Below are 23,625 nucleotides of genomic sequence, written 5' to 3'. Positions count from 1 at the left end.
ATGCGAGTGTGAATAGTTGTTCGTCTCTGTTCCCTGCGATTGGCTGGCAACCAATTCAGGGTGTCCCCCGCCTGCTGCCCGATGACGTCTAGGATAGGCGGTTCAGAAAATGAATAGATGGATGGATACTAAATCCTTTTACTGTGCGCCAATTTTGGTTAGATTTCGCATGGCAGCAGTAGCTTTAGTATAGGTTTCATGCACATAATCTCAACAGTACACCTTTTCTGCACTTGTGGAGATTTTTATTGTCCTGGTTACACATAGAAAATACAATTTCAAGATAATTGATTTATTTTCCATTTTTGCAAGCTTTCTTAATTCGTATCTTCCATGTGGACCTGTATATGCTATCAAGATGATTGGGTTTCGCATGTAGAAAGTACTGTACTTTAAGTTGATTTAATGTGTGTTCCATTTAATGTAATGCCTGATCTATGGTGATAACTCAACACACTCACGCGCACACAGATAGCATAGTTATACTGTATGTTCTGTTAATTTTTCTTTTTAGTCATTCAGCAAATGTTGACTGTGGTCATACAGCATGTTGCGGCCAGCGGTAAGAACGGATCCAGGCTCCAGCCTTCCTATTTGGAATTTGCATGTTGTCCAGCTTTCTCCTACATTCCAAACACGTTTCTAAGTTAAGTGAAGGCACTAAACTGTCCTTAGGTGCAAAAATCAATGTTAAAGTGACTGCCTGTACCCTGCATTTCATGCAAAGCCAGTTGAGGTAGTTTCCAGCTCAACCACAAACCAAACTAAATAAATAAATAAATAAATGATACGATGGATAATTGTGGTTAACTGGCCTCAATGGTGATTCTCCAGTAACAAAATAAATGTACAAAAGAAAACCATCTGGCTTTATTCAAGCTGCTTCTGATTTTACATACAATACACAATTACATATTTACAAATATACAGAGATAATAGCTTCATATCAATGTATAATCCGTAGCTATACAGTAGGAAAATAAAGATTGTGGGTGCTGCAATGTGCTGTGTAAAAAGAAAGTACAAAATATAAACAAAATCTCTTCGGCCTCCATGTTGATAGTACAAATTGTCTGACTGTGATCAAACACTAACAACTAGTGCGTGTGTCAGCATTCATATGAGGGCAGAAAATAAACACCCCAAATGCACAACAATGGCTGGTAACATGTTTTCCTGGTGGAGACACTCACAAAAATATTCTCGACTATTCACGCCTAGCAATTGAGGTGAGGTATTTGTCAGAAGACAGTACAAGAGCGACATTTCTGCATTAAAATGACCAACACACAGTGACAGTCACAGATTAACATGTGAGACGTCAACAAGTCCATATACAGAGAAGTCATGCATTCTGTGGTGGACAATTACATTGAACTGAGGAAAAAAATTGCTTCAAGTGATTCTCAACAAAAACAGGGAGACTACATTATCAAGAACACTGATAACTGTCACACAGGCTTGTCACAAGACAGATACAGTAGATCTGATTCCAAGCAATAAACCGATTGCTTTTACTGCCAGTGAGCTGCATTGGATTTGGGCGCCTCATAACATGAATGGTAAACAAACGTGCGAGTACAATAAATGTAGGGGGTTGGGAGAAAAAATGGTTGTCAAACAAGGTAGGAGGCATTTTCATTGTTGAGACTAGCAAAGTTTCCTTTCTCACAATGGTTGTCACAAGTTGAGGTGTATCGTAACCGACCTCCTCAGAACCAATCGTGTTTGTATGTTGTATGTATATCTCATATTGTTTGCACCTTTCTGTCTGCGACATGACAGGATTGTAGGAAAGAAATAAGATGTTTGTCAGGCTGATAGGACAAACAAGTTGAGCCGGTCTGGGTCTCGTTGCTTTAAGAGAAGTGACGACTATCACATGCCTGAGTTGGGCTGGGAGCAGCACAATGGGACAAAGCCTGTTATTTTTCTAAGTAGTGCAAACCAGAGATGGATAAGCAGTATTTGAAACAATTCCTTGAGTGTTCCTAATGAAGCTACACATTTAAATCCAATAGCAAGCATGTACAATTTGTTCTGAAAAGCAAATTTGAATGTAGATGTGCAAGAACGCACACACATAAGACTTTAGTCCAAGCGCGGCTGGAATGTAGTCACACCTGCCAGCCCTGTGCTGCCTCAGATGTTAATCCAGAGCAGCTGAGAGGTGAGCCCGGTGAGCTCTCCCCAAGGAGAAATGTCCACATCCTCTCAGATTACTTTGTGGAAAGTAGAGAAGTGTCTGACCAGCAGATGGCGCTGGTGATTCCAGCAGCGTGGCATTCAATATTGATAGGAACAGCTGCAAATGTATCAGAGAAGCCTATTCGGATACATTTTGCGGACTCTTCATGCCCTTGAGCTGCAAGTTAGTAGATGCTAGTTGCAGGTCGTTGGCAATTTTCACAGTGCCGATCGACATGGAACACTAAATGCCACCTCTGCTATTCTCAGGAGAATTGTGTTCGCCGTGACTCACTGCCAGCAGTACGTTTCTAAACATCCAGCGCAGACATTTTTGAGACGTGTCCACGTCAATGCTACATAATTGAACAGATAGAGACTGTAATGAGCATACAACACTCAGCTAAAACACTGGTGACGATCGTTGATGTCGCAGCACTTGGTTGCCTGTGGTGTTGGATAGGTCAAGGTTTGATGTCTGAGAAACTGGTGTAGGTCTCACTGCAGCTGGAGGAAGTGCTCAGGTTTCCAGATACACTGTCACCTGCGGGACAAATTAAACTTGAACTCAGAACGCACAGTGAAATGTGCAAACTCATTGCTGAGCCTGACCTGAGCTGCTGAGTGACTGAGATGACTTGGAGTCAGAAATTAGGCCGAGTAGGTTTGCATGTGCCATCCAGCCCTCCTTGCTACTGCGAAGGTTCCTCACAAACCTGTACAAGAGTGCATTTGCTGTGACGGTGTGACAAAAAAATCTCTACTCTGCTAGCATAACAAGACTTTTACCACTGGCCCTCCTCTCCCTCTCTGATGAGCTGCACCATGTCTCCGTTCTTGACTGACAGCTCCTGAGGTCCTGCCTTCTCAGAGTCTGCCACCGCCGTGTACTTCCCTGGAATCTAAAAGCCAAACAACTTTGAGCATTACTTGACTCAAATACTAATAAGCAAGTGTTTGTCCATTTCATACAGTGGAACCTCTAAATTAAAACCCCCCTGAGGCCATAACATTTGAAGTACAGTACAACCAAAATATCTAGTGAAACACAAAAGTGCTCTCTGAGCATTAGAGGTTACCCTATAGGGCAATTAATTTTTTCAACTCTCACCAGCTTCTGTCCTGCATCTTCCTCCGTGTCAGAGTTCAATGGCTCCTCACCACTGGAGTATCCATCATTCTCCTCAGAGACATCTGCCGAGAGCGACACTTTGGTCCAGCCTGTAAGAAGTTATGAGCATTAGATGTGGGTATTGGGGGGGGGGGCAAATTGACAGAATGATACACAGATGTGTGTGGAACATTTGCCAGAAGCCAGTAGTATGCCTCTTGGAACCAAAAAACTGTATGATCCACACAAGACTCCAAAATCTGGACCACCATTTACCAAGCCAACCCAAAGACCAAGCACAGCAAACCACAGCAGAAGCCCACAATGGTTGGGCTGTACCTCGCCACTTGTTCTGTAACAGACTAGAGGCACTGGCCCATTTTACTTTGTTCAGACTGATGTGAGAGGCTGGATAAGGACAAGAAGCCAGCAATCATTGAGAGAGACATTCTCTGTGGAAAAGGGACAAACTTCACAAATAACAGAAGACGGGATGAGGATTACGATTTGTGAATAATACTACGTAGTTCCACCAATGACTGTCAGCTGTAATGCTCAGGATCGGTCCCTCTAGTATTAATGAATAGATATTCATTCCATCAGCCCAGCTTGTCACCACTGAACTGTGTTAATAACATACAAAGCAAGAAGAGGCTGGGATGGTTGAAGAATGGAAAGGCGGATGAGAAATGGTAGGTAGATTGACACCCTGTTGAATAATGAAGATAACTTTATGTATACCTTTGAACCCAAATGGAGTCGGGTCACTCTTGACCAAGTGGTGCTTGTCAATGTGCTCTGGGCTCATGCCCGAGCCTGGCCACACGGGCAAGGAGAGTGAAGAGAGGGGGAGGAGGGGGGAGAGCAGACATACAGGCAAACAAGAGTCATACGCTTTTCTCAAGAGCTGCACAGACTCATGCAATTCTGCACTAAGACCGCTAGGAGACAGTGTTCACATCACATATGAGAAAGGCATGACCAAGTAACTACTCTGCCAAATAGGTCATTTTAGTTATCTTTGAAGAGTCAAAAAATACATTATTTGTTTTTAAATTTCAATCTGGGTTTTGTCATTTTCATGATACAGTCGAGCCACGTTATTTGCGATGGATATGGACTGGGCCCGCCTGCGAATTGCGAAAATCAATATAATCTTCTTTCTTTCAAATGCACGCGTGTTCCACATACAAATAACATTGTAAAAATGGGGAACAACATTTCTTTTTTTATTCTAGCATACGTGTCAAATCAGAACAGATTCGAACAAGTGTATATGGATGGTCAGAAAGTGTAATGTCAAACCAATATCCATCTGGATCCGATCCAGACTGAACCCTTGAAAACAGAATAGATTTATCACCATAACAGATATAGTTATTGCATTTTTCTTGTTGCTGATTTATTGTTTGCTTTCTGCCTCACCGCGATTTCTAGTTGAAATGCTAGACGGCAGCAATACTGCATGTTCTGATTTCCCAATGAGACTAACTTAATGAGGTGGGCCAGGGCTAGAATGGTCCATCTTGGAGAGTCGCCCATTTTGCGGATGAAGAGGGAAAAGTAGAAAAATATGGCAGATTGAAGACAGACGGAAGTGGTTCTTAGTATGTGTAATCGTCCCTATCCGGGTCAAGTGCCAGCTAAACTCGCAGCCCGTCCGACCGACTGACCGCTTCGGCACACTAACATGGAAGTCTTGCAAAGATAGGGGTTTCGTTTCCGTCTTGTTTTGGGTGTGCAATCCATATGTTCAGAGCAAATGTGAACGTTAAAGAGAAAGAAAGCATTTGCCTCAAGAGATGATATCTCCTCAGCTTTAGAATGCCCCCCAGATAACAATTTGTATGACAACACAATAACTAGCTTGGATTTGATTCTACGCTTGGTTAGTGAGGGCTCCTGGTTAAAGTGAGCCAATTTTTGGGGCGTTTTAAGGTAGCACAATAAGTGAAAGTGAGGCTTTGTAAAGCACTTTGGCAGCCACCGTATGGTGTAGATATACAATCAGCCATTTCAATCCATTTGGGTTTCTCATCTTTTGGACTAGGACACTGACTGACAATGGACAAGGGACGGACTGGTGACGGAAGGCCTGTCAAGTGAAAATACTGGATGGAGACAGAGGGACGATTACATCATGAATTAGACGGGTGGATGAGGACGCCTCTCTCCCCTCCTAATAGTAGGAGCAGCCCAAAAATGGGCACATCTGTCTCTCAGGTGATTGAGGCAGACAAGCGCCCCAAACTGAGCCTCGGTTTTGCTTGAGGTTCCTTCTTAAAAGGGAATTTTTCCCTGCGTTTGCTGCTTAATGCTTGCTCATGTGAGGTTCCGTTTGAATAAGTGAAGCGTGTCGTCTTAGAACTGCTCTATGTGAAAGGTGCCGAGACAACTTCTGTTGTGATTTGGCACTATATAAATAAAACAGATTTTTTACAGCTTACGCAGCATTTCTCTAAATGGTCCTGTCAAGATTGATCATGTTACCTTTTGGACTCTTGAGATTGCCGAAGCCCTGCAAAGTAAAACGCTTTTTAGCCACTGAAGACCTGTCCGCGGTTGGACTTGTCATCGTCTCATCTAGAAGCAATGAGTTGATATGTGGGAAACAAAAAGAGTAGGCACCAGTCGTAAAGGCACAAAAAAGTGCCCAAAAGATGACAGATGAGGGTGGTGAAGAGAAGAGCAGGATAACAGGATCAGTGACAGATTATAAAGCATCTTTAAAGTGGGACCTTGATGCTTGAAAGCGTATTCACCTTTGTGTTTGGCAAGCATAGAATTGCTGTCGGACACAGGGATGGATTCTGCCTTCTTTTCCTCCTGCTTTTTCTGGTTCTTTTGACTGCTGCTCCGAAAAGGACTGCGTTTAGACAACAAAACAGTCACCACCGCAATATATAAAGCTCTAATGGTTTGTCATGATGAGAACTCCCCAAAAGAGCAACCTGAGGGAGATGGAGCAGTTGGCGGTGTGGTTTGCGGAATCAGTCTTCTGCTGGCTGGCATCTACAAATGTTTCAACCAAAAGGTTACAAACAGACAGCTTTTGCCATTGGCTGAAGTGTTGATGATTACCTCTGCAGGCTTTGAGCTGTTGGGTGAGAACTTTGCGAATCTCATTCACCCATAATGTTTTGATCTCAGGTGTTGGAGCCTAAACAAAAATAAAACATAAGGGCCTAGTAAAACATGTATGGTCATAAAGTGATCATCATGCATCATTTATTAATAGTTTAAAAAAAAGTTTTATTAAAATTTTTACTTTTTCTCATGTAAAATGTATTATTGTTGTGAATAACATTTGTAATAAAATTGTATGCATGCACGCCCCCCAGATATATGTGCATTGACTGCAAGTTAAGTAACAAGGGTTTCCAGATCTTACTAGAACAATAAAGCATACCTGGACAATAAAAACTTCCTCTCGTGAATTGCACCAAACCTCAAACTTCTTGTTGTCTCCTTTAGCACTCTCTGTAATTCCCACTGCACTCATCTGATGGGGAAATCACAGCAGGAGTGATACAACATTGAATATGTGGTATCGTGTAGCAAAGATGGCAGTGCCTCACGTTGAGAGAGTGCTTAAAGCTGTAAGATGGAGCTTTTTCATATCCTTCGCCGTTCTCTTCCCTCTTCTTGCAGAAGAGCAGGGCCTTCTCATGCAAGAACAGATGCCGCTGCATGGGCTTGAACCTCGCTAGGTCCTTGACCTTGGCATGTCCTTTCTTGTGCTCCGTCCACACGTTGAAGGAGCCTTGCATCAGCAAGCGACCCAGCTCTGACAGGTTACCCTGTCAGCAAAAAGCAAAAAGATTTGCGGCACAGAAAGTCAAAGGCAAAATGGGAAAAACTGTAGATAACAACAAGTGCAATCGGACCTCGTATCCTGTGATGGCAATGAGGTGCATGGAGTCATTGACAGCTTTCAGGATACCCAAAATGGAGGAGAGAGCTTCCTGAAGGTCATCACAGCCATCACAACCTTTACTGTATTTTAACAATTCCTGAAAGGTAAAACGGGGAAACACAGCCGGTCTTCTTTGTCCTCACACATTGACTCCACGCCATCACGTCCACATGAATGCAGCGCACCTTTAGCAACAGCTGGTACTTGGTGATTCTCTGGACAGGTTTAAGGAGGTAGGAGTCCAAGCCAAGCTTATGTTCCAACTTCTTCTGACACTCCTAATGAAACCAAAAAAAAGAGAAAATAAACCGTAAAACTGTGCCAAAATAAATTATTTATTTGTTGCTGTTATAGAACGTCAGAATGTTCTGATTCATCATTGTGAAAATGGATCCGTAAAACTGTGCCAAAAATCAATTATTTATTTGTTGCTGTTATAGAACGTCAGAATGTTCTGATTCATCATTGTGAAAATGGATCCACAGACAAAGATGGACACTAGCACCACCTAGACATTTTCCTAAGTGCCCCTATTTTGTAAAGATAGAACTTCACGTCTAGTGTACTGTACATTACAGTAAGCAAGTAAAATGACAACATCAGACTTTGGTTTCAATAACTGAAAGAACCTGGAAGAAGGCACAATCCGAGCACTGCCGCCATAAACTCTCAGAGCGAGGTTTATTCTGGCAGTAAGCCTCGTAGATCTGTAGGTCCTTCATCTGAAAAGAGAAAACCGCCAGTTTGCTTTTCTTCAACAACAATCAATCGATTCAATCAACATTCTTGTTGAAACACAAAGCGCTTACTCGTTCTAAAAAGCAGTGGCCCACAAGTTCAGGACAGTTTGTGTAAGCCTCAAGTTCTTTCAAAAATGTCCTGAAAGTTAAATTTAGTCAAGGTTAAGATATATATACTCAATACACAAATATTGTTCTGTACAATACATTTTTCTCTAGAATAGAACATACCTCTTGTGAAACTGGTAGATTTCTGACATGTTCCCAAACAGGATGTCCTTCTTACTCAGCAGCATACTAGGAATGAGGTGCGCCATGCAGGGATTGTCCATTTCTGCCGCGTAGCCCTGGAGCAAGACGACCGCCATCATTCAAAGACTGTGTGTGTGTGTTGTTGTGTGTGTGTGTGTGTGTGTGTGTTTGTGCGTATGTTCTTGTGTGTGTGTGTTGCTGTGTGTATGTGTCATCAGTAAACGTGTGAAGACTGGTGAAGGTGCACTAGTAACAAAGCAGACCATAAGTAAACTTACCTCTAAAACGCACAGGAGCTCCTCCACATATGCTCTCTCAGTCTCCAGCAGTTCATTCATCACATGACTAGAAAATACAAGCACACAAATATAATTTCTTTTTTCTTTTTTTGAGTCACCTATCGTTATAAACGAAAGAGCGAAGGCCCTCACCGTCGTAGCACTGCCAAGTTTTCGTCTTCCTCAGAGAGGGAGGCATGTCTGGTGCCACCGTTGGGTATGGGAAACTGGACAAATATACTTTCTTAGTTGCGTGTCAAAAGTTTCCAACATGTAACGTTGAGTCTTGATAGGACAACAGCATTTACCTTTCTGCAGAGGGCATTATCTGCCAAGTATCTCCTCTCTTTTCTCTGTTGATCTGACACAGAAAGGTTTGAAGGTCTTAACAAAATTGATCCGTGTCTTTGATCACATTTGCTTGAAAACATACTGGGAGATGCCTGTGGAGATTTGACTTCTGGTCTTGGAGCCACTGGCTGAACTGGTCGTGTCTGTTTGGCAGCAAGCTTTTTCAGACTGATTCGTCTCTTCTCAAACATCTCCTGGACAGAACCTTGCTTCTGGAAAACTCTCTCTACCTGGTCCTGATGGAAGACATCAAAATGCGTCACATTGATCACAATAAAGATTTTTTTTTTCTTCTGAGATCTTTCCAAGTTCATTAGTCTTTTTTTATTATTATTATTTTTTTTTACTGTCACCGCATTCTTGGAATAACACCAAGTACTATGTAATTGACCGACCCTGAGCTGAGTGGTGAGCACCGCTTCATACTGGCAACAGATGGCGTTGTAGTCGATGAGGGTGTGCAGCGGTGCAGTTTCCAGGTAGCGTTCTAATTCTCGGAGAGCAGCCTCAGCTCCATCTTGAGACTGACATCGGTCCACTGGCTGGCTCGCCAGCAGATAAATTCCCTCTTCGCACCAACGGGAGGCCTGATAAAACAAATCTGTTAAACACTTTGATATGTTTGGATCAAAATACAGCTTGTACGCCATAAAGACAAAAACCTTCTCCAAGGCATGGTGGAGTTCCATCGCCGTTTGAAGAAAGCTCTTTTTGTCCCTCAGAGTCGAACTGATCACCTCACATACTGCCCTCAGTTCACAGCACTTGGGCCGTATGGAGTCCTCCGCATAGTAAGCGTTCTCGATCAGTCCGTCGCCTTCGCTGGCAAGCGACATGGCATAATCCAGAACGTCCTGTTGGAGCATTGCATTACCATGTTCTGGGATAGCTCCAGGAACTTCGTCTGACTCTCACATGTCAAAAACTTATTTGTTAGGTTCATTGAATAGTTTGGCTATACACTACAGTATGTATCCTGCAATTGACTAGTGACCAGTCCAGTGTGTGTGTGTGTGTGTGTGTGTGTGTGTGTGTGTGTGTGTGTGTGTGTGTGTGTGTGTGTGTGTGTGTGTGTGTGTGTGAGGCCTTACACAGGCCTTTTCTTCATGACTACTGAGCTCACGGAGGACATGATCAGCATGGGAGGGATTTACGCTGACCTCTGAGAAACCGCATAACCGTTCCGACGTCGCATCAAGTTGGGAGCGCACCTGTGAGTGGCATCACAACAACAAAGCATAGTTTTAGAGAATATTCCCCTGCCAAGCATGCATGGGCTTGAATTTTGCTCAACTCACTTCGCGGAAGTGCTGCTCAAATCGTCGAAGTTGCAAACATTGTTCCAGCTTGGAACGGTGGCGTTCCCAGAAATCGTCAAATGCCGTCTCTGTCTCGTCCAGTTGATCCAAGAGTCTGAGAGTGGAAAGAGGAACATGTTGCAGACAATCCAACTTGCACAGCTAGTGCACAAGTCCTTACCGCTGTACAGTGGCTAAGTTTTCCAGCTCATCATGGGTCATAAGGTATTCCGTATCAGTCTGAAAAGGCTCATTAATATACTCCAAGAGACGGGCGCCTTGTGACTGCGACACCCGTAGGTCCTCCTGGAAAATACAAATGATACAAAATGAGTCATTTCCTCTTAATATATCAATCACGTGACCATAAGACAAAAGGTCTCTTTAATACAGAACAAGAAAGAGACCTTCATTTTGTCTTTTTTGAGAGAATGCGAGTACAGCAGGCTGGTGGTGGCCTCAGCATCATTGGGCAATTCAGTTTCTGCAAGCTCGGTGCCAAAGTTCTGTAGAGTGTGAGCCGTCGTTTTCACCATCAGTGCAAATGCTTCAATTGCCTGCATCGGAAATGCAGAAACACAGACACGATCGGTGCCTAAAAACGACAAGGTGTCAAAAGATGTAATCCTGATGTGTGTGTGTGTGTGTGTGTGTGTGTGTGTGTGTGTGTGTGTGTGTGTGTGTGTGTGTGTGTGTGTGTGTGTGTGCGTGCGTGCGTGTATGCTTACAGTGCGGTGTGAAATCCAGCTTTCATGGCAGTATTCTTGTGCGCCCCCCAATTCTGTGGTTAGTTGTCCTGGGTCGAGATAGGCATGGAGTTCGGTCACCGAACTCAGCATGACCACCTGTGATGACACGTAATGGATTGGAACAAGGGGGGGGGGGGGGGGGGGTCATGTCAACGAAATTGACCCAATTGATATGAAGTCACAGAAATGACAATTACATGAAGGAAAACCCCACCTTCATTTTGAACTCATCCTTGTTGAACTTGAAGAGGAAGTCTGACAGTGCCCGCTGCAGCAAAGTAGTGGGACGCAACACCAGAACCAAGTTTACAGTCGCTGGGAAGGATCCCTGGAGGAGCATTTTTATTATTGTTAGGTCTCACAATGTAAAATTAATCATAATTACATTATATTATATGATAATTTTCTTATGTATCTACTATTTAAGTGAACCTGTTCTAAGTACCGTAATTTTCGGACTATAAGTAATTTTCAAAATTTAAAAAAAATAAATAAATAAAAGGGGGAAACCGCGATAAACGAACCGCAATGTAGCAAGGGATTGCTGTAATTTGAATTTCAAGTGACGTCAGCAGCGCAGCGGTTGTTTACAGAAAGGACAGATTCGATCACGGGATGACGAAGATGACCAAGGGCCCCACGTACCGGCATCATTAGCGGCTTTGTTTGTAAGTGACACGGAGGACGAAGAGTTTGAAGGATTTAATGATTTGGAGTGACACAGAAGGTTTGAAAAACTATTATGGCTTTTATGCACGCCCGGTCCGACTCGACGGAGCTCTCTTTCACCTCCGTGGATGGAAGTCTGGGGCCGGCGCTCGGCCGGGTGGCTGTCCGGGGACGGTGGATGGGGCTCGGACATGGCTTTTATGCACACCCGCTCCTATTCTATGGAGCTCTCTTCCACCACCGTGGCTGGAAGTTCTTTGTTGACAAAGGACAAGGAATTTGATCGATGGATTTAATGATTTGGAGTGACACAGATGGTTTGATATTGTTGTAATATGATATTTGACATGGCTTTTATGCACGCCCGGTCCGATTCTATGGAGCTCTCTTCCACCTCCGTGGCTGGAAATTCAGTAGTTGTTGCCTCGTTGAACTCATGTTTTGTTAAATAAAGAGCCGTTTACCAAACCCACGTCTTTGCTTGTACTTTGTTAACGCTACAATATAGTTATATACTAGATCTGTGGAATAACGACGAGGCTGACGTCAGGGCCCACGTGCGGCGTTGTTGACAAAGGACGCGCGTACGCGGCATTGTTTACATAAAGGACGATCGATTGATTTCATGAATTGGAGTGACACAGATGGTTTGATAAACATGTTATTTATGTAATAGTTATTAGAATAACTCTAAATGTTACGTCAGGCCCGTTCTCAGTTCTTTGTTTGTGTTTGTCATGTTAGCATACCTATCGTTTAGCCTGTTGTTGCTTATTCATGTCTGTTCTTGGTGTTGGATTTTGACGAATAAATTTGCCCCAAAAATGCGACTTATACTCCGGTGCGACTTATATGTTTTTTTTTTTCCACTTTATATTGCATTTTATGGCTGGTGTGATTTATACTCCGGAGCGATTTATAATCCGAAAATTACGGTAATTGCATTTTATGAGTTCAACAACAATATTGAGGCGATCCAACCTCAGCATAATTTTTTGTTTAATGAAATCCAGATGCAGTTAGCACATCTGCCTCACAGTTAGGAGGGTGCAGGTTCGATTCCACCTCCGGCCCTCCCTATGTGGAGTTTGCGTGTTCTCCCTGTGCCTGCATGAGTTTACCTGAAGCTCCGGTTTCCTCCCATATCCCAAAAACATGCTTTGTAGGCCGATTGAGCACTCCAAATTGCCTATAAATGTGAGTTTAGATGGTTGTTCATCTCTGTGCCATGCGATTGGCTTGCAACCTGTTCACTACTGCCCGATGAATGCTGGGACAGGCCCACGACAGGAGGGGACAAGTGGTACAGAAAATGGATGTGTACGTACACGTACACGTACACACACACACACACACACACACACACACACACACACACACGCACACATATACATACGCACGCAGGAAACACACGCACGCACACATGCACAGACACACACACACACACACACACACACACACACACACACACACACACACACACACACACACACACACACAATGGATTTAAAGTTGTATGACAAGCGATCATGGAGATTGTAGTTCTTTTAACGTAAGATCAACACTAACTATTTAAGAAAGCGGCCGTCGGCAAAGATATAGATACATAGTGCTTTTACAGCAATAGTCTCTTTGTTGAAGCCCAGATCATAAAATGAGACGTGACTTCTGCATGGTTGATGTTTGTAACAACCAAATCAGCGTCAAAATAACTAAAGAATTCAATGAGTTATAATGAACAGAACAACTAGCTCTCAAGACGAAAAGCATGCGAGCTAACTAATCCAGCGTCTGCCACAAAGAATATTCCTCGCTATTTTGCAACATTAACACGTCCAGTAACTGACCCAGATTCTACCATTGAACACAATGCAATGTGAAATTCTATTTACGATAAATCATTTGGACAAAACAAAATGGGGAAAAAAAATAAAAGTTCAATAGGTACAACAAAAGGGCAACAATGCGTCTGCTTAATATGTTTTTAATAAACGAAAATATGCCTTTCGAGAACATTTTGAGCAACGTAAAATGACAGTACATATCCAGGCCCGTCTGAAGTTTGCAAGAGAGCATTTGGATGATCCAGAAGAGGACTGGGAGAATGTCATATGGAATGTCAAACTTCAGATGAGGCTGAACATGTACTGTTTTAAGCACGGGATACGTCTGGCACTGCAGGATTTGAGTCCCTGGCGACGTAGTGTGTTACTGATGATAGTCATTGTTACTTTGGTCCCAGCTCACTGCAGGTCATTCACTCGGTCCCTCCGTGTTTCTTTCGGATTTTTGTTCACCGTTCTTGTGATCATTTTGATCCCACGGGGTGAGCTCTTGCGTGGAGCCCCAGATTGAGGCTATTATTGACCAAATACTTATTTTCCACCATAATTTGCTAATAAATTCTTTAAAATTCAGACATAGTGATTTTCTGGATTTTTAAAAAAAATCTTGTCTCTCATAGTTGAAGTGTACTTGTGGTAAAAATTACAGCCGTCATCTTTCAAGTGGGAGAACTTGCACAATCGGTGGCTGACTAAATACTTTTTTGCTCTACTGTAGATCTGACGCTATTCCAATCTGACACTGAGGAGGAAGACTTCGATGGTTTCAGTGCACCGTGTTGCTGCTGTGTTACCGCCGCATCTCAGTGACTTGTACAGGTATGTGTTTTTATCCAGCCCTATTAATGCTGTGTTACTTCCGTGTTGCTGCGGTATTACTGCCGCGTCACAGGCAGTGTTTGGAAAGAAATGTTAAGGTATGTTATTAAAACTTTAAAAAGGCTTTCTGTGTACCGTCTTTCTTTGTAAATAACTTGAGTGCACATGCGGCTTTTAGTACGGTGGGGCTTATTTATCAAAAAAAAAAATGTTCCCCTAATTTTTGCTCATGAGGTGAGGTTTATAGTCCAGAAATTACGATAGATGGAATGTAAGAGACCATATATGAACAACAATTAGGAACCATTTTAAAATCTCTTTTAAAACCTATTCACAGCGTAGCCACAGCAAGACAAAGATGGCCTATTACCAGAACCATATGTAAATAAAATACAGTAAACGTTTGTTGAAAATACACGTGGTCAGACATTGGAAATAATGCTAGCATTTGTCTTGAGTAAAGTAGACACAGAGTGGCCATTGGGCTGGAGTGCTTTCTTTGGTACTAAATCTACGACACATTGCCGAGAATAGCACTCGTGCTACCACAGGAGCACACGCAGCTGCAACTGAGTCAAAAAGATGACCAACAGAAACACATTCATAGTCATGAAATGCATGAAGTTGCCATGGAAACCAATCTCCTTGGGGGAAAAAGGGGGACAGAATGGGGGATAATGGAGAGAGTTTCCATCCATCCATTTTCTGAACCGCTTATTCCCCACGGGGGTCGCGGGCGTGCTGGAGCCTATCCCAGCGGTCATCGGGCAGTAGGCGGGGGACACCCTGAACTGGTTGCCAACCAATCGCAGGGCACACAGAGACGAACAACCATTCGCACTCGCACTCACACCTAGGGACATTTTGGAGTGCTCAATTGGCCTATCAAGCATGTTTTTGGGATGTGGGAGGAAACCGGAGTGCCCGGAGAAAACCCACGCGGACACGAGGAGAACATGCAAACTCAACACAGGGAGGGCCGGAGGTGGAATCGAACCCACACCCTCCTAACTGTGAGGCGGACGTGCTACCCACTGCCCCACCGAGCCGCCCATGGAGAGAGTTACACACACAAAAAAACCAAAAATATTGGTTTGTCATTTTGCGAAGATGAACTGAGTGTTACAATAACCCTAACACACAGTTCACAATACTGTTTAGGCAAGTGGAATTGCTTCAAAGTAATAAATAGTGAGTGGCCTTGTTGCATTAGCATGATAATACAATGTGTGTGCCACAACATGCTAATGAAGACCCATAGAGTACATCCCTTGATACACACTTTCACAGTCAAATGATGTGCACAACTCACAAGACAAACAATCAGATTACCAGATCAAAGGTGCTTATAAATAAATGATAAAATTTAGAATAGCATTCTCTCCAGGCCAGGCTTATTTATATTCTCCCAGGGATAAGATCTAGTCCTGTCTTCCAAATAATGTGCTTGTCGCTCTCCAGGGAGCGGGATAGCCACAAGCTAATCCACAAGCTCTAGCCCCCTAGCCTTTGTGACAAAGGGGGCTGCGATTTCTGAGTTGCCCAAAATACATGACACACACTTCCATCTTTAATATTGATGTACTTCCCAATCAGGCATCCTTTGATTGTTCCTCTTCACCAAATGATTTTGAAATTCTTTATCTTACCAAGACCTTTTTGACAAATCTGTGCTTCCAGCTTTGTAGTGATAGTGGCGAACACCATTTTTTGGTCTAACATGACAAAACAAGATATGGTTATATGGACGACTGGAAGTTCTTAAAAGACCCGTACGCAACCACATCTATCAATTTTCAGATGATCTAGAACAGTCAACATACTGTAAATTCATTTTCTCCTTTCCGTGAATTGATCTTCAGTTGTGATTCCTGTCTGACCCAGACTTTCTTGTCTTTTCCTGTCAGTTCCCTTCATCCTCTCCCCTGGCCACAAGGTTCACCTTGGAATGTTTTTATGTGCCCATGGCTCATATTTGTCTGCTAAAAGGTCAATTTCAACCATTTCTGTAGTCCACCACACCTGTATAGTACTGCATTTAGGCTCTACACATGCCTGTGTCAGCATGTCCAACCTGCGCCCTGCAAAACTTAGTGAAAAACCTTCCTGAAATGTGGAGGCTGTTGTATCTTTTACCAGGAGTCAGGGACAGATGTGGTAAGTGAACAGAAAAGTTCCTGTTGCTTTGAAGATTCCAATCCACACAGTCTTTGACAAATGCAAGTCATTCAAGACTTCTGGGACTAGGATAGCGATCTCTAATGCTGGACTTTAACGTGATTGACCACTACAGGGCTTCTGTCAGAAAGCACGCTGGACATCAGGGAAAATTTAGTTTTAAATTTTAATTTAGAATGATGCGCTCCAGTACAAGGCCATGCAGTGGAGTTGAACGAAAAATTATTTAGGTAAGCAACAAGCAACAAACAGTTTATTGTCAATGACTGCTGTACCACTGTAACCGACATGTATGTACACGAATGTGAAACAGGAAGTGGTATCGCCTGAAAACGGCCTTTAAAATAAAGAACCCAAGCTAAAATCAAAGCACGGCTGAATAACATAAATAACATGGAGAACTCTTAACACTTGCTGTTCATCCAAACTGAAGGTATTTAGTTAGAAGGTGGCCAAGAACCTGATGGAGTTCCAGCATTACACCATCCAATAGGATGACCATCTCTGGACCAATCCACCAATTAATCTTGAGTGGGACTGTGGCCAAACCGAAACGCTCTTGAGTAACAGGCACATGGGAGCCCTCCAGAAGTTTGGCCAAAGGCACATGAAGGACCCTCACTAAATGAAATGGTTTGATGAGACAAAGATTGAACTCTTTGATGCTCTTTGATGGTGATGTCAGGTGTCATTTTACAGCTCAAAATCTGGTCATCATCTATCCTAGTGAAGAATGGCGGTGGCAGCATCATGCTATGGGGGTGTTTTTCAGCAGTAAGAACTGGGAGATCATCTAGCAATAACAGACACCCAGAATGAAAACAAGGCCCACAATGCTCATGGGGTTACAGTTCATATTTCAGCAGGACAATGACCTGAAACACAGTGTTCAAATATGAAAGGAGTGGCTTCAGATCTACTTTGTCTGTCCTGGAGTGGCCTAGTCAGAGCACACATGGAACAGATTGCAGGGACCATGTCCACTCTCAAGACATGGATTTTAATGGCAAGCATTTTCCTTGAGCTTCATCATCTTTGGTTTGAACAAAAAAATGGCATATTGTGACACAAGCAACATGGCAGAAAGTAGTCATTAGCGTTTTCACGCTGTTGCCTATATCTACATGTCAACACTGGGCTCTCATTTTTTACCTCCAGCTGGATAGCATCAGGTGACCTTGAGGAGTGGCGGTTCTCATGGGACAACTAGAGACCTTCACTTAGCAATAGGTCGCCTTGCTCTTGGCTAATTGGTCAAACAGGCAAGCGCGCACGCACGCACGCACGCGCGCACGCACACACACACACACACACACACACACACACACACACACACACACACTTAAAGACATCTTCAGGACACTGATGAAATCTTACAAAAAAAACTGATTACTATTTAATACACAAACATAATAGACCAGTAAAAATCCTTCTATGTGACTGTTTTTCCTGGAGAACAAGAGGGCCTGATGAGCCTGGTGTCCAATTAGCAAATATTAGCATACATTATGCACACACCTAACAAGCTCAAGAGTGTTGCACAGGATAAACATATTTACAACAGATGTATCAGATGTGCTATGCTAAAGATGCATCTCTTGAGGGGCGGGTGCTGATTAATGATAGCTAACACACATCTCCCTATTGGTTCTCTGCCCACTGAAGGTTGGGGATCTGCAGATAAAGTGGGCTAGCAGGCTAAAGCAATGCACGCAGATACAAGAGACAAGTGAGAAGAGCAATGACTGCTGACTATTTCTCAGCTAACAGACATGCTGAGACTGACAGATGAAACAGCATGTGTAGGCCTGCCCTATGGCTTCACACACACAGCACATGAACATGTGCATACAGTGTCTTACTGCGATTCGAAGCAGGGTAGCCCTTACAGCAGCCCATCGGTCCAGTCGCCTGTCGATGACTAGTATGAATCCTATTCCTGATGCGGCAATGCTGCAAGAGAGAAGAGCATGATGATTGGTTATTTGTTTCTTCCTTCATTATGTATCAAACAAGTTACACAAGATTCTAAATATTTTATGTGGTCATTTTATTTTGGCTTTGTGTGCGTGCGTGTGCATGTGTGTGTGTGTGTGTTGGGAGTCAAGGCTTTAACAGCAGTGGTTTTAATAACTTGCTATCAGCAATCTTTGCAATCAGCAGTATTACAGTGTGAGAGCACCCAAATAACCCTGGATATCTTGGCTCTGCCTTTTTGTGTATGCAACAATATCTCCTATCAGTTGCAGGGACAGTGCCATATGCAGAAATCTCATTAAGATCATGCATATGTCAGTGTGTGCGCAAGTGCATGCATGTGTGCATGTAAAGGTCTGGCCGGACCTTGGCATTTCTGCTCCCATCCCACATGCACAAAACAAGGAAAAACACAGCACACAATGCGATGAGCACATACAGACAGATGTTAGTGAAATGCTACCTAGCTAATGTAGCAGCAGTGGCAAATCTTCAATCCATCCCAACAATGATATAAATTCAAACCAGCTAGATGAATTACAATAATCCAATTGCAGTATTTATAAAAATCATATAACTTCAATATCCCACTGTTATCATCCATATATATTCCTTGAATTTTCGTTGTTCCATTTTGTCCTGCATCACTGATCATTCGTTTGCTGCCAGCAGATGAAGAGAGGGGACTGCTCTCATCCTTAAAGAGACCCCACCCCCCAACTCCTCCTCCACCATCAGCATCCCATCTCAGCCAATTAGAGACATGCTCTGTTCTTCCACCGTTCTTCCACAGCCAATCGGTGCTCGAGAGGAGCCAGATCGGCAGTTGGGTGCAAAAGAGCAAGTGAGAAAAAGGGAGGGGACTCGGAGAGGGGTGCAGGATATAAAAAAACGACAGCGCAAGAAAAGAAAAAAAACATACATAGAATGTGTGCCAAGAAACACAAACACATAGGTGTATTTATACTACGTTGTTGTTTTATGCTTCTTACGCAAAATTCTTTCACGACTATTTTGTCCTTTCTTATGCTAGCACTAGGATCTATTTTTAAATCATGAGTGATGTCATCCGTCAGGCAGCACTGTGGTTTTGTGCTGTCCTCTGGTGGTGTCAAAGAGTATTAACGGCGGGCAAAATATGAACCTGACCTGGGCACATTAGTGAGGTAGTTTAGCACATTTTTGATTTCGTCCTCTTCCAGTTCGCTGAAAGTTGGGAATTCTGGGAAGATGATGATAGGACTGCCATCAGTCCCGCGGCCTCCTGCGGGCAGAGATGGACTCAGTAACACTTGCATTCACAATGAACGTTTGCTGGACAGAAAGTTGAGCATTCAGCAGTTGGACGGGCGAGAGCAAATGTACGAGATAAGACCCCAGCTTTTCCCTGTACACAACTAAAGGATATCATTAGACTTGATTGTGACAATTTATTCTTCTAGCACCTGTACCTACAGTATCACTAGTGCGCATAAAGTAAAATTGCAAACTCTAGAAAAGACAATCACACAGATGGATTTTTCTTTTACCGGTCGCTCAAGTTGCAAAGCAGATAATCACAGTGATTAATTATTCACATAGCGTCACAAAGCAGCCATTATCATCATGGCAACCCAATGCACAGTTTCATTGTGTGGTGCTTGTGCACGTCTCGAGTGCAAAAGTTTGAATCATTGTGCAAGAGGAAGACCTTTGTCTGGATGAGACAACATGATTGTGCAGTGTAGAAGAGCAAGAAAACAGACAAACCTGGCAGGGTGGCAAACTGCTTCTGGAGTTCAGTGCCAATTTGTGCAGCACAGAGAGGAAAATCGTCTGTCTGCAAAATTTTATCTGGGAAGAGATATTTATACACTTGTTTTTATCAATTGAAGGCTTCAACTTGCATGTCAGGCATTAGAACTGCTGTATTATGCATTTTAAATAAATGGCGTGATTAATTGGGATTTCACTAATTAATAATAATAATAATAATAATAATAATAATAATAATAAATTATATTTATAACGCACTTTATATTCGGAGGAATCTCAAAGTGCTACATGGCAAATAAAAACAAGAATAAAAAGCAAGGACAAGTATAAAACAACTGGACGACAACCAGGATATAAAAACAGGAATTACAGAAATGCCAAAGTAAAGAGGTGAGTTTTAAGTCCGGTTTTGAAAGAGTCAGTGGATTGGGGTGCTCTTAGGTGATCGGGGAGGGAGTTCCACAGTGTGGGGGCTGCATGGCAGAAGGCCCAGTCGCCCATGGTGCGCAGCTTGGTGTTGGGGACATGGAGAAGGTGAGAATTGGATGAGCGGAGGTTTCGGGTGGCAGATTTGGGGGCAAGGAGTTCTTTGAGGTATGGGGGAGCATGTCCGAGGATGCACTGGTGAGTGAGGAGGGCGATCTTATAATTTATTCGAAATTTGATGGGGAGCCAGTGCAGAGAACGGAGGGTGGGTGTGATGTGGTCGCTTTTCCGCACCCTCATCAGGATCCTAGCCTACCTTTTGGATGTACTGGAGCCTCTGGAGGCTCTTGCTAGGGATCCCGATGAGGAGTGCGTTACAGTAGTCTAGCCTGGAGGAGACAAAGGCGTGGACAAGTTTCTCAGCATCTGTCAGGGTAAGTGTGGGGCGGAGTTTGGAAATGTTCCTTAGGTGGAAGAAGGAGGTTTTGCAGATGTGTTTTATGTGACTCTAGGTTGAGTTGAGAGTCCAGTATCACACCCAGGTCGGTGACAGTGGCTGAGAAGGGAATTATGTGACCGGCGAATGAGATGCTTGTGATTGGGCAGGTATGGATCTGATGGGGAGTGCCAAATAACATGGCTTGGGTTTTATCGCTGTTGACTTGTAGGAAGCTGAGATTCATCCACTCCTTTATCTCCTCCAGACACAGTGAGAGGATGGATGAGGGAGATGGATGAGGCTGGGTTGCAGAGGGTGGGGGGTTGAGTTTGAGGTATAGCTGGGTGTCGTCCGCGTAACAGTGATATGAGATGCCGAACTTCCTGATTATATTGCCAAGGGGTAGCATGTAGAAAATGAAGAGGGTAGGACCGAGTACAGATCCCTGGGGGACACCGGTGACTGTGTGTGTGTCTGATTTTTTCCCTCCCAGGGAAACATACTCGGTTCGGTTCGAGAGGTAGGACTGAAGCCAGGTTAGAGGAGTGCCAGAGAATCCAGTGGAGTGAAGTTGGTTAAGGAGGATGTTGTGGTGGACAGTGTCAAATGCAGCGGACAGATCCAACAAAATGATTGACTAATTGGTTGTCTATTCTTTATGATGGTTTTGAGAGAATGAATAACACATCTAGCTTTTGCTTTCTCTGTGCAGGTTGAAGTCACACTTATCATAGCTTTTCAAACACACTGCAGGGATTAAAATATGCATATGGGAATTATAATTGCAATATGGGGCGGGGCGTCACATGCCGAAACATAATTGCGCCACTGAATGAAATCGTAGACTGAGTTGCGGGCAGCTCCACGTCTTTGTTCAGATAATTTAATTCTGCCTTCCTTCCAATTTACTCGTGTCTTCGCTCAGGCTGATGGAAAAGTGAACTACAGTAATTATCTCCATTTTCTACTGTGAAAGTGTGGCCAGACAGTTACAGAATTGTCTTCTTGTTTCGAAAGGAGTTTGCAAGTTGATCATTTAGAAATTGAGTCTATGTAGTGAGTTGTGTTCGCAAGTCTGCAAAATGAGTGCTGGGTACTCAAAATGTGTGTTACAAAAATCGCAAACTAAGCAGTGTTTGCGCTTGGAGTTTTGCAAACTGCGAGTGGTTTTGCGATAGTTATAAACAGTTTTAGAAATTGTCCCACAAAAAAATCACTCTTAGAATTTAAGTTTTTTAAAAATGCAACACAATTACTGTTTCTTTTATTAGATCAATGGAGCTATTTTTAATCAGCCCTGCGGGATCTTTAAACTGGGAGGCTTTTTTTTCATTATTAAAAAAAAAAAGTTTAATTACCGTAATTTTTGGACTATAAGTCGCTCCGGAGTATAAGTCGCACTAGCCATAAAATGCACAATAAAGTGAAAAAAACATATATAAGTCGCACCGGAGTACGAGTCGCACTTTTGAGGCAAATTTATTTGTCAAAATCCAACACCAAAAACAGACATGAACCAGCAACAACAGAAACGATACGGTGTGCTAACGTGACATATACACAAAGGAGGAGCTGAGAACGGGCCTGACGTAACATTCAGAGTTATTCAAGTAAGTATTACATAAATAACACATTTATCAAACCATCTGTGTCACTCCAATTAATTAAATCCATCGATCGTGCTTTATGTAAACAATGCCGCGTATGCGCCGCATATGCTGACGTCGGAACCGTTGTAAGTTGCATTTCTAATTATTCCACAGACCCATATAACAATATATAAAGTATATTTTAAATAACTATCATATTACAACAATATTATCAAACCATCGTTGTCATTCCAAATGATTAAATCCATCGATCGTATTCCTCGTTCTTTATGTCAACAATGCCGCGCGTGCGCTGCAGAGATCTAGTATATAACTATATTGTAGCGTTAACAAAGTACCAGGAAAGACGTGGGTTTATATAACAACAATATTATCAAACCATCTGTGTCACTCCAAATCATTAAATCCATCGATCAAATTCCTCGTTCTTTATGTCAACAACGCCGCGCGTGCGCTGCAGAGATCTAGTAGTATATAACGATATTGTAGCGTTACTAAAGTACCAGGAAAGACGTGGGTTTGGTAAACGGCTCTTTATTTAACAAAATAAGAGTTCAACGAGCCAACAACTACTGAACTTCCAGCCACGGAGGTGGAAGAGAGCTCCATAAATAGGACCGGGCGTGCGTAAAAGCCATGTCCAAGCCCCATCCACCGTCCCCAATTCATTAAATCAATCGATCGTCCTTTATGTAAACAATGCCGCGTACGTCGTGATTTGCATTTCTAATGATTCCACAGACCCATATAACAATATATGAAGTATATTTCAAATATCATATTACAACAATATCAAACCATCTGTGTCACTCCAAATCATTAAATCCATCGATCAAATTCCTTGTCCTTTGTCAACAAAGCCACGCGTGCGCCCTGACGTCAGCCTCGTTGTTATTCCACAGATCTAGTATATAACTATATTGTAGTGTTAACAAAGTACAAGCAAAGAAGTGGGTTTGGTAAACGAGGCAACAACTACTGAACTTCCAGCCACGGTGGTGGAAGAGAGCTCCATAGAATAGAAGC

The 23,625-nt window shown here is 43.0% G+C and overlaps 1 protein-coding gene across 7 annotated transcripts in view; it reads right to left on the bottom strand.

The window, feature by feature from the left end:
* Positions 1-848: 848 nt before the first annotated feature.
* The window catches only part of mcf2la (mcf.2 cell line derived transforming sequence-like a), a 58,693-nt gene continuing 35,916 nt past the window's right edge, over positions 849-23,625 (bottom strand). For 4 of the 7 annotated variants that reach the window (XM_085910386.1, XM_085910395.1, XM_085910367.1 and 1 more), the window contains 31 exons: positions 20,119-20,202; positions 19,519-19,633; positions 18,255-18,345; positions 11,097-11,210; positions 10,862-10,978; positions 10,541-10,690; positions 10,315-10,439; positions 10,134-10,248; positions 9,927-10,046; positions 9,498-9,689; positions 9,231-9,422; positions 8,918-9,071; positions 8,793-8,845; positions 8,638-8,711; positions 8,485-8,551; positions 8,186-8,301; positions 8,024-8,093; positions 7,844-7,936; positions 7,400-7,492; positions 7,186-7,311; positions 6,877-7,098; positions 6,708-6,800; positions 6,380-6,458; positions 6,250-6,310; positions 6,061-6,164; positions 5,789-5,881; positions 4,040-4,114; positions 3,299-3,408; positions 2,977-3,089; positions 2,800-2,903; positions 849-2,731 (listed from right to left, as the gene is read on the bottom strand). In XM_085910386.1, coding sequence (XP_085766512.1) covers positions 2,652-2,731; positions 2,800-2,903; positions 2,977-3,089; positions 3,299-3,408; positions 4,040-4,114; positions 5,789-5,881; positions 6,061-6,164; positions 6,250-6,310; positions 6,380-6,458; positions 6,708-6,800; positions 6,877-7,098; positions 7,186-7,311; positions 7,400-7,492; positions 7,844-7,936; positions 8,024-8,093; positions 8,186-8,301; positions 8,485-8,551; positions 8,638-8,711; positions 8,793-8,845; positions 8,918-9,071; positions 9,231-9,422; positions 9,498-9,689; positions 9,927-10,046; positions 10,134-10,248; positions 10,315-10,439; positions 10,541-10,690; positions 10,862-10,978; positions 11,097-11,210; positions 18,255-18,345; positions 19,519-19,633; positions 20,119-20,202 — 3,395 coding nt within the window. In that variant the 3' untranslated portion in view covers positions 849-2,651. The remainder of the gene's footprint in view (positions 2,732-2,799; positions 2,904-2,976; positions 3,090-3,298; positions 3,409-4,039; positions 4,115-5,788; positions 5,882-6,060; positions 6,165-6,249; positions 6,311-6,379; positions 6,459-6,707; positions 6,801-6,876; positions 7,099-7,185; positions 7,312-7,399; positions 7,493-7,843; positions 7,937-8,023; positions 8,094-8,185; positions 8,302-8,484; positions 8,552-8,637; positions 8,712-8,792; positions 8,846-8,917; positions 9,072-9,230; positions 9,423-9,497; positions 9,690-9,926; positions 10,047-10,133; positions 10,249-10,314; positions 10,440-10,540; positions 10,691-10,861; positions 10,979-11,096; positions 11,211-18,254; positions 18,346-19,518; positions 19,634-20,118; positions 20,203-23,625) is intronic. The other 3 variants (XM_085910403.1, XM_085910422.1, XM_085910412.1) reach the window with 3 other exon arrangements.

Source organism: Syngnathus leptorhynchus, chromosome 1 (assembly GCF_054491065.1).
Source record: "Syngnathus leptorhynchus isolate UIUO chromosome 1, UIUO_Slep, whole genome shotgun sequence".
In the NCBI taxonomy this organism is placed as follows: Eukaryota; Metazoa; Chordata; class Actinopteri; order Syngnathiformes; family Syngnathidae; genus Syngnathus; species Syngnathus leptorhynchus.
Note: the sequence above shows the minus strand (reverse complement) of the source record. Positions and strands in the feature narration are given on the sequence as shown.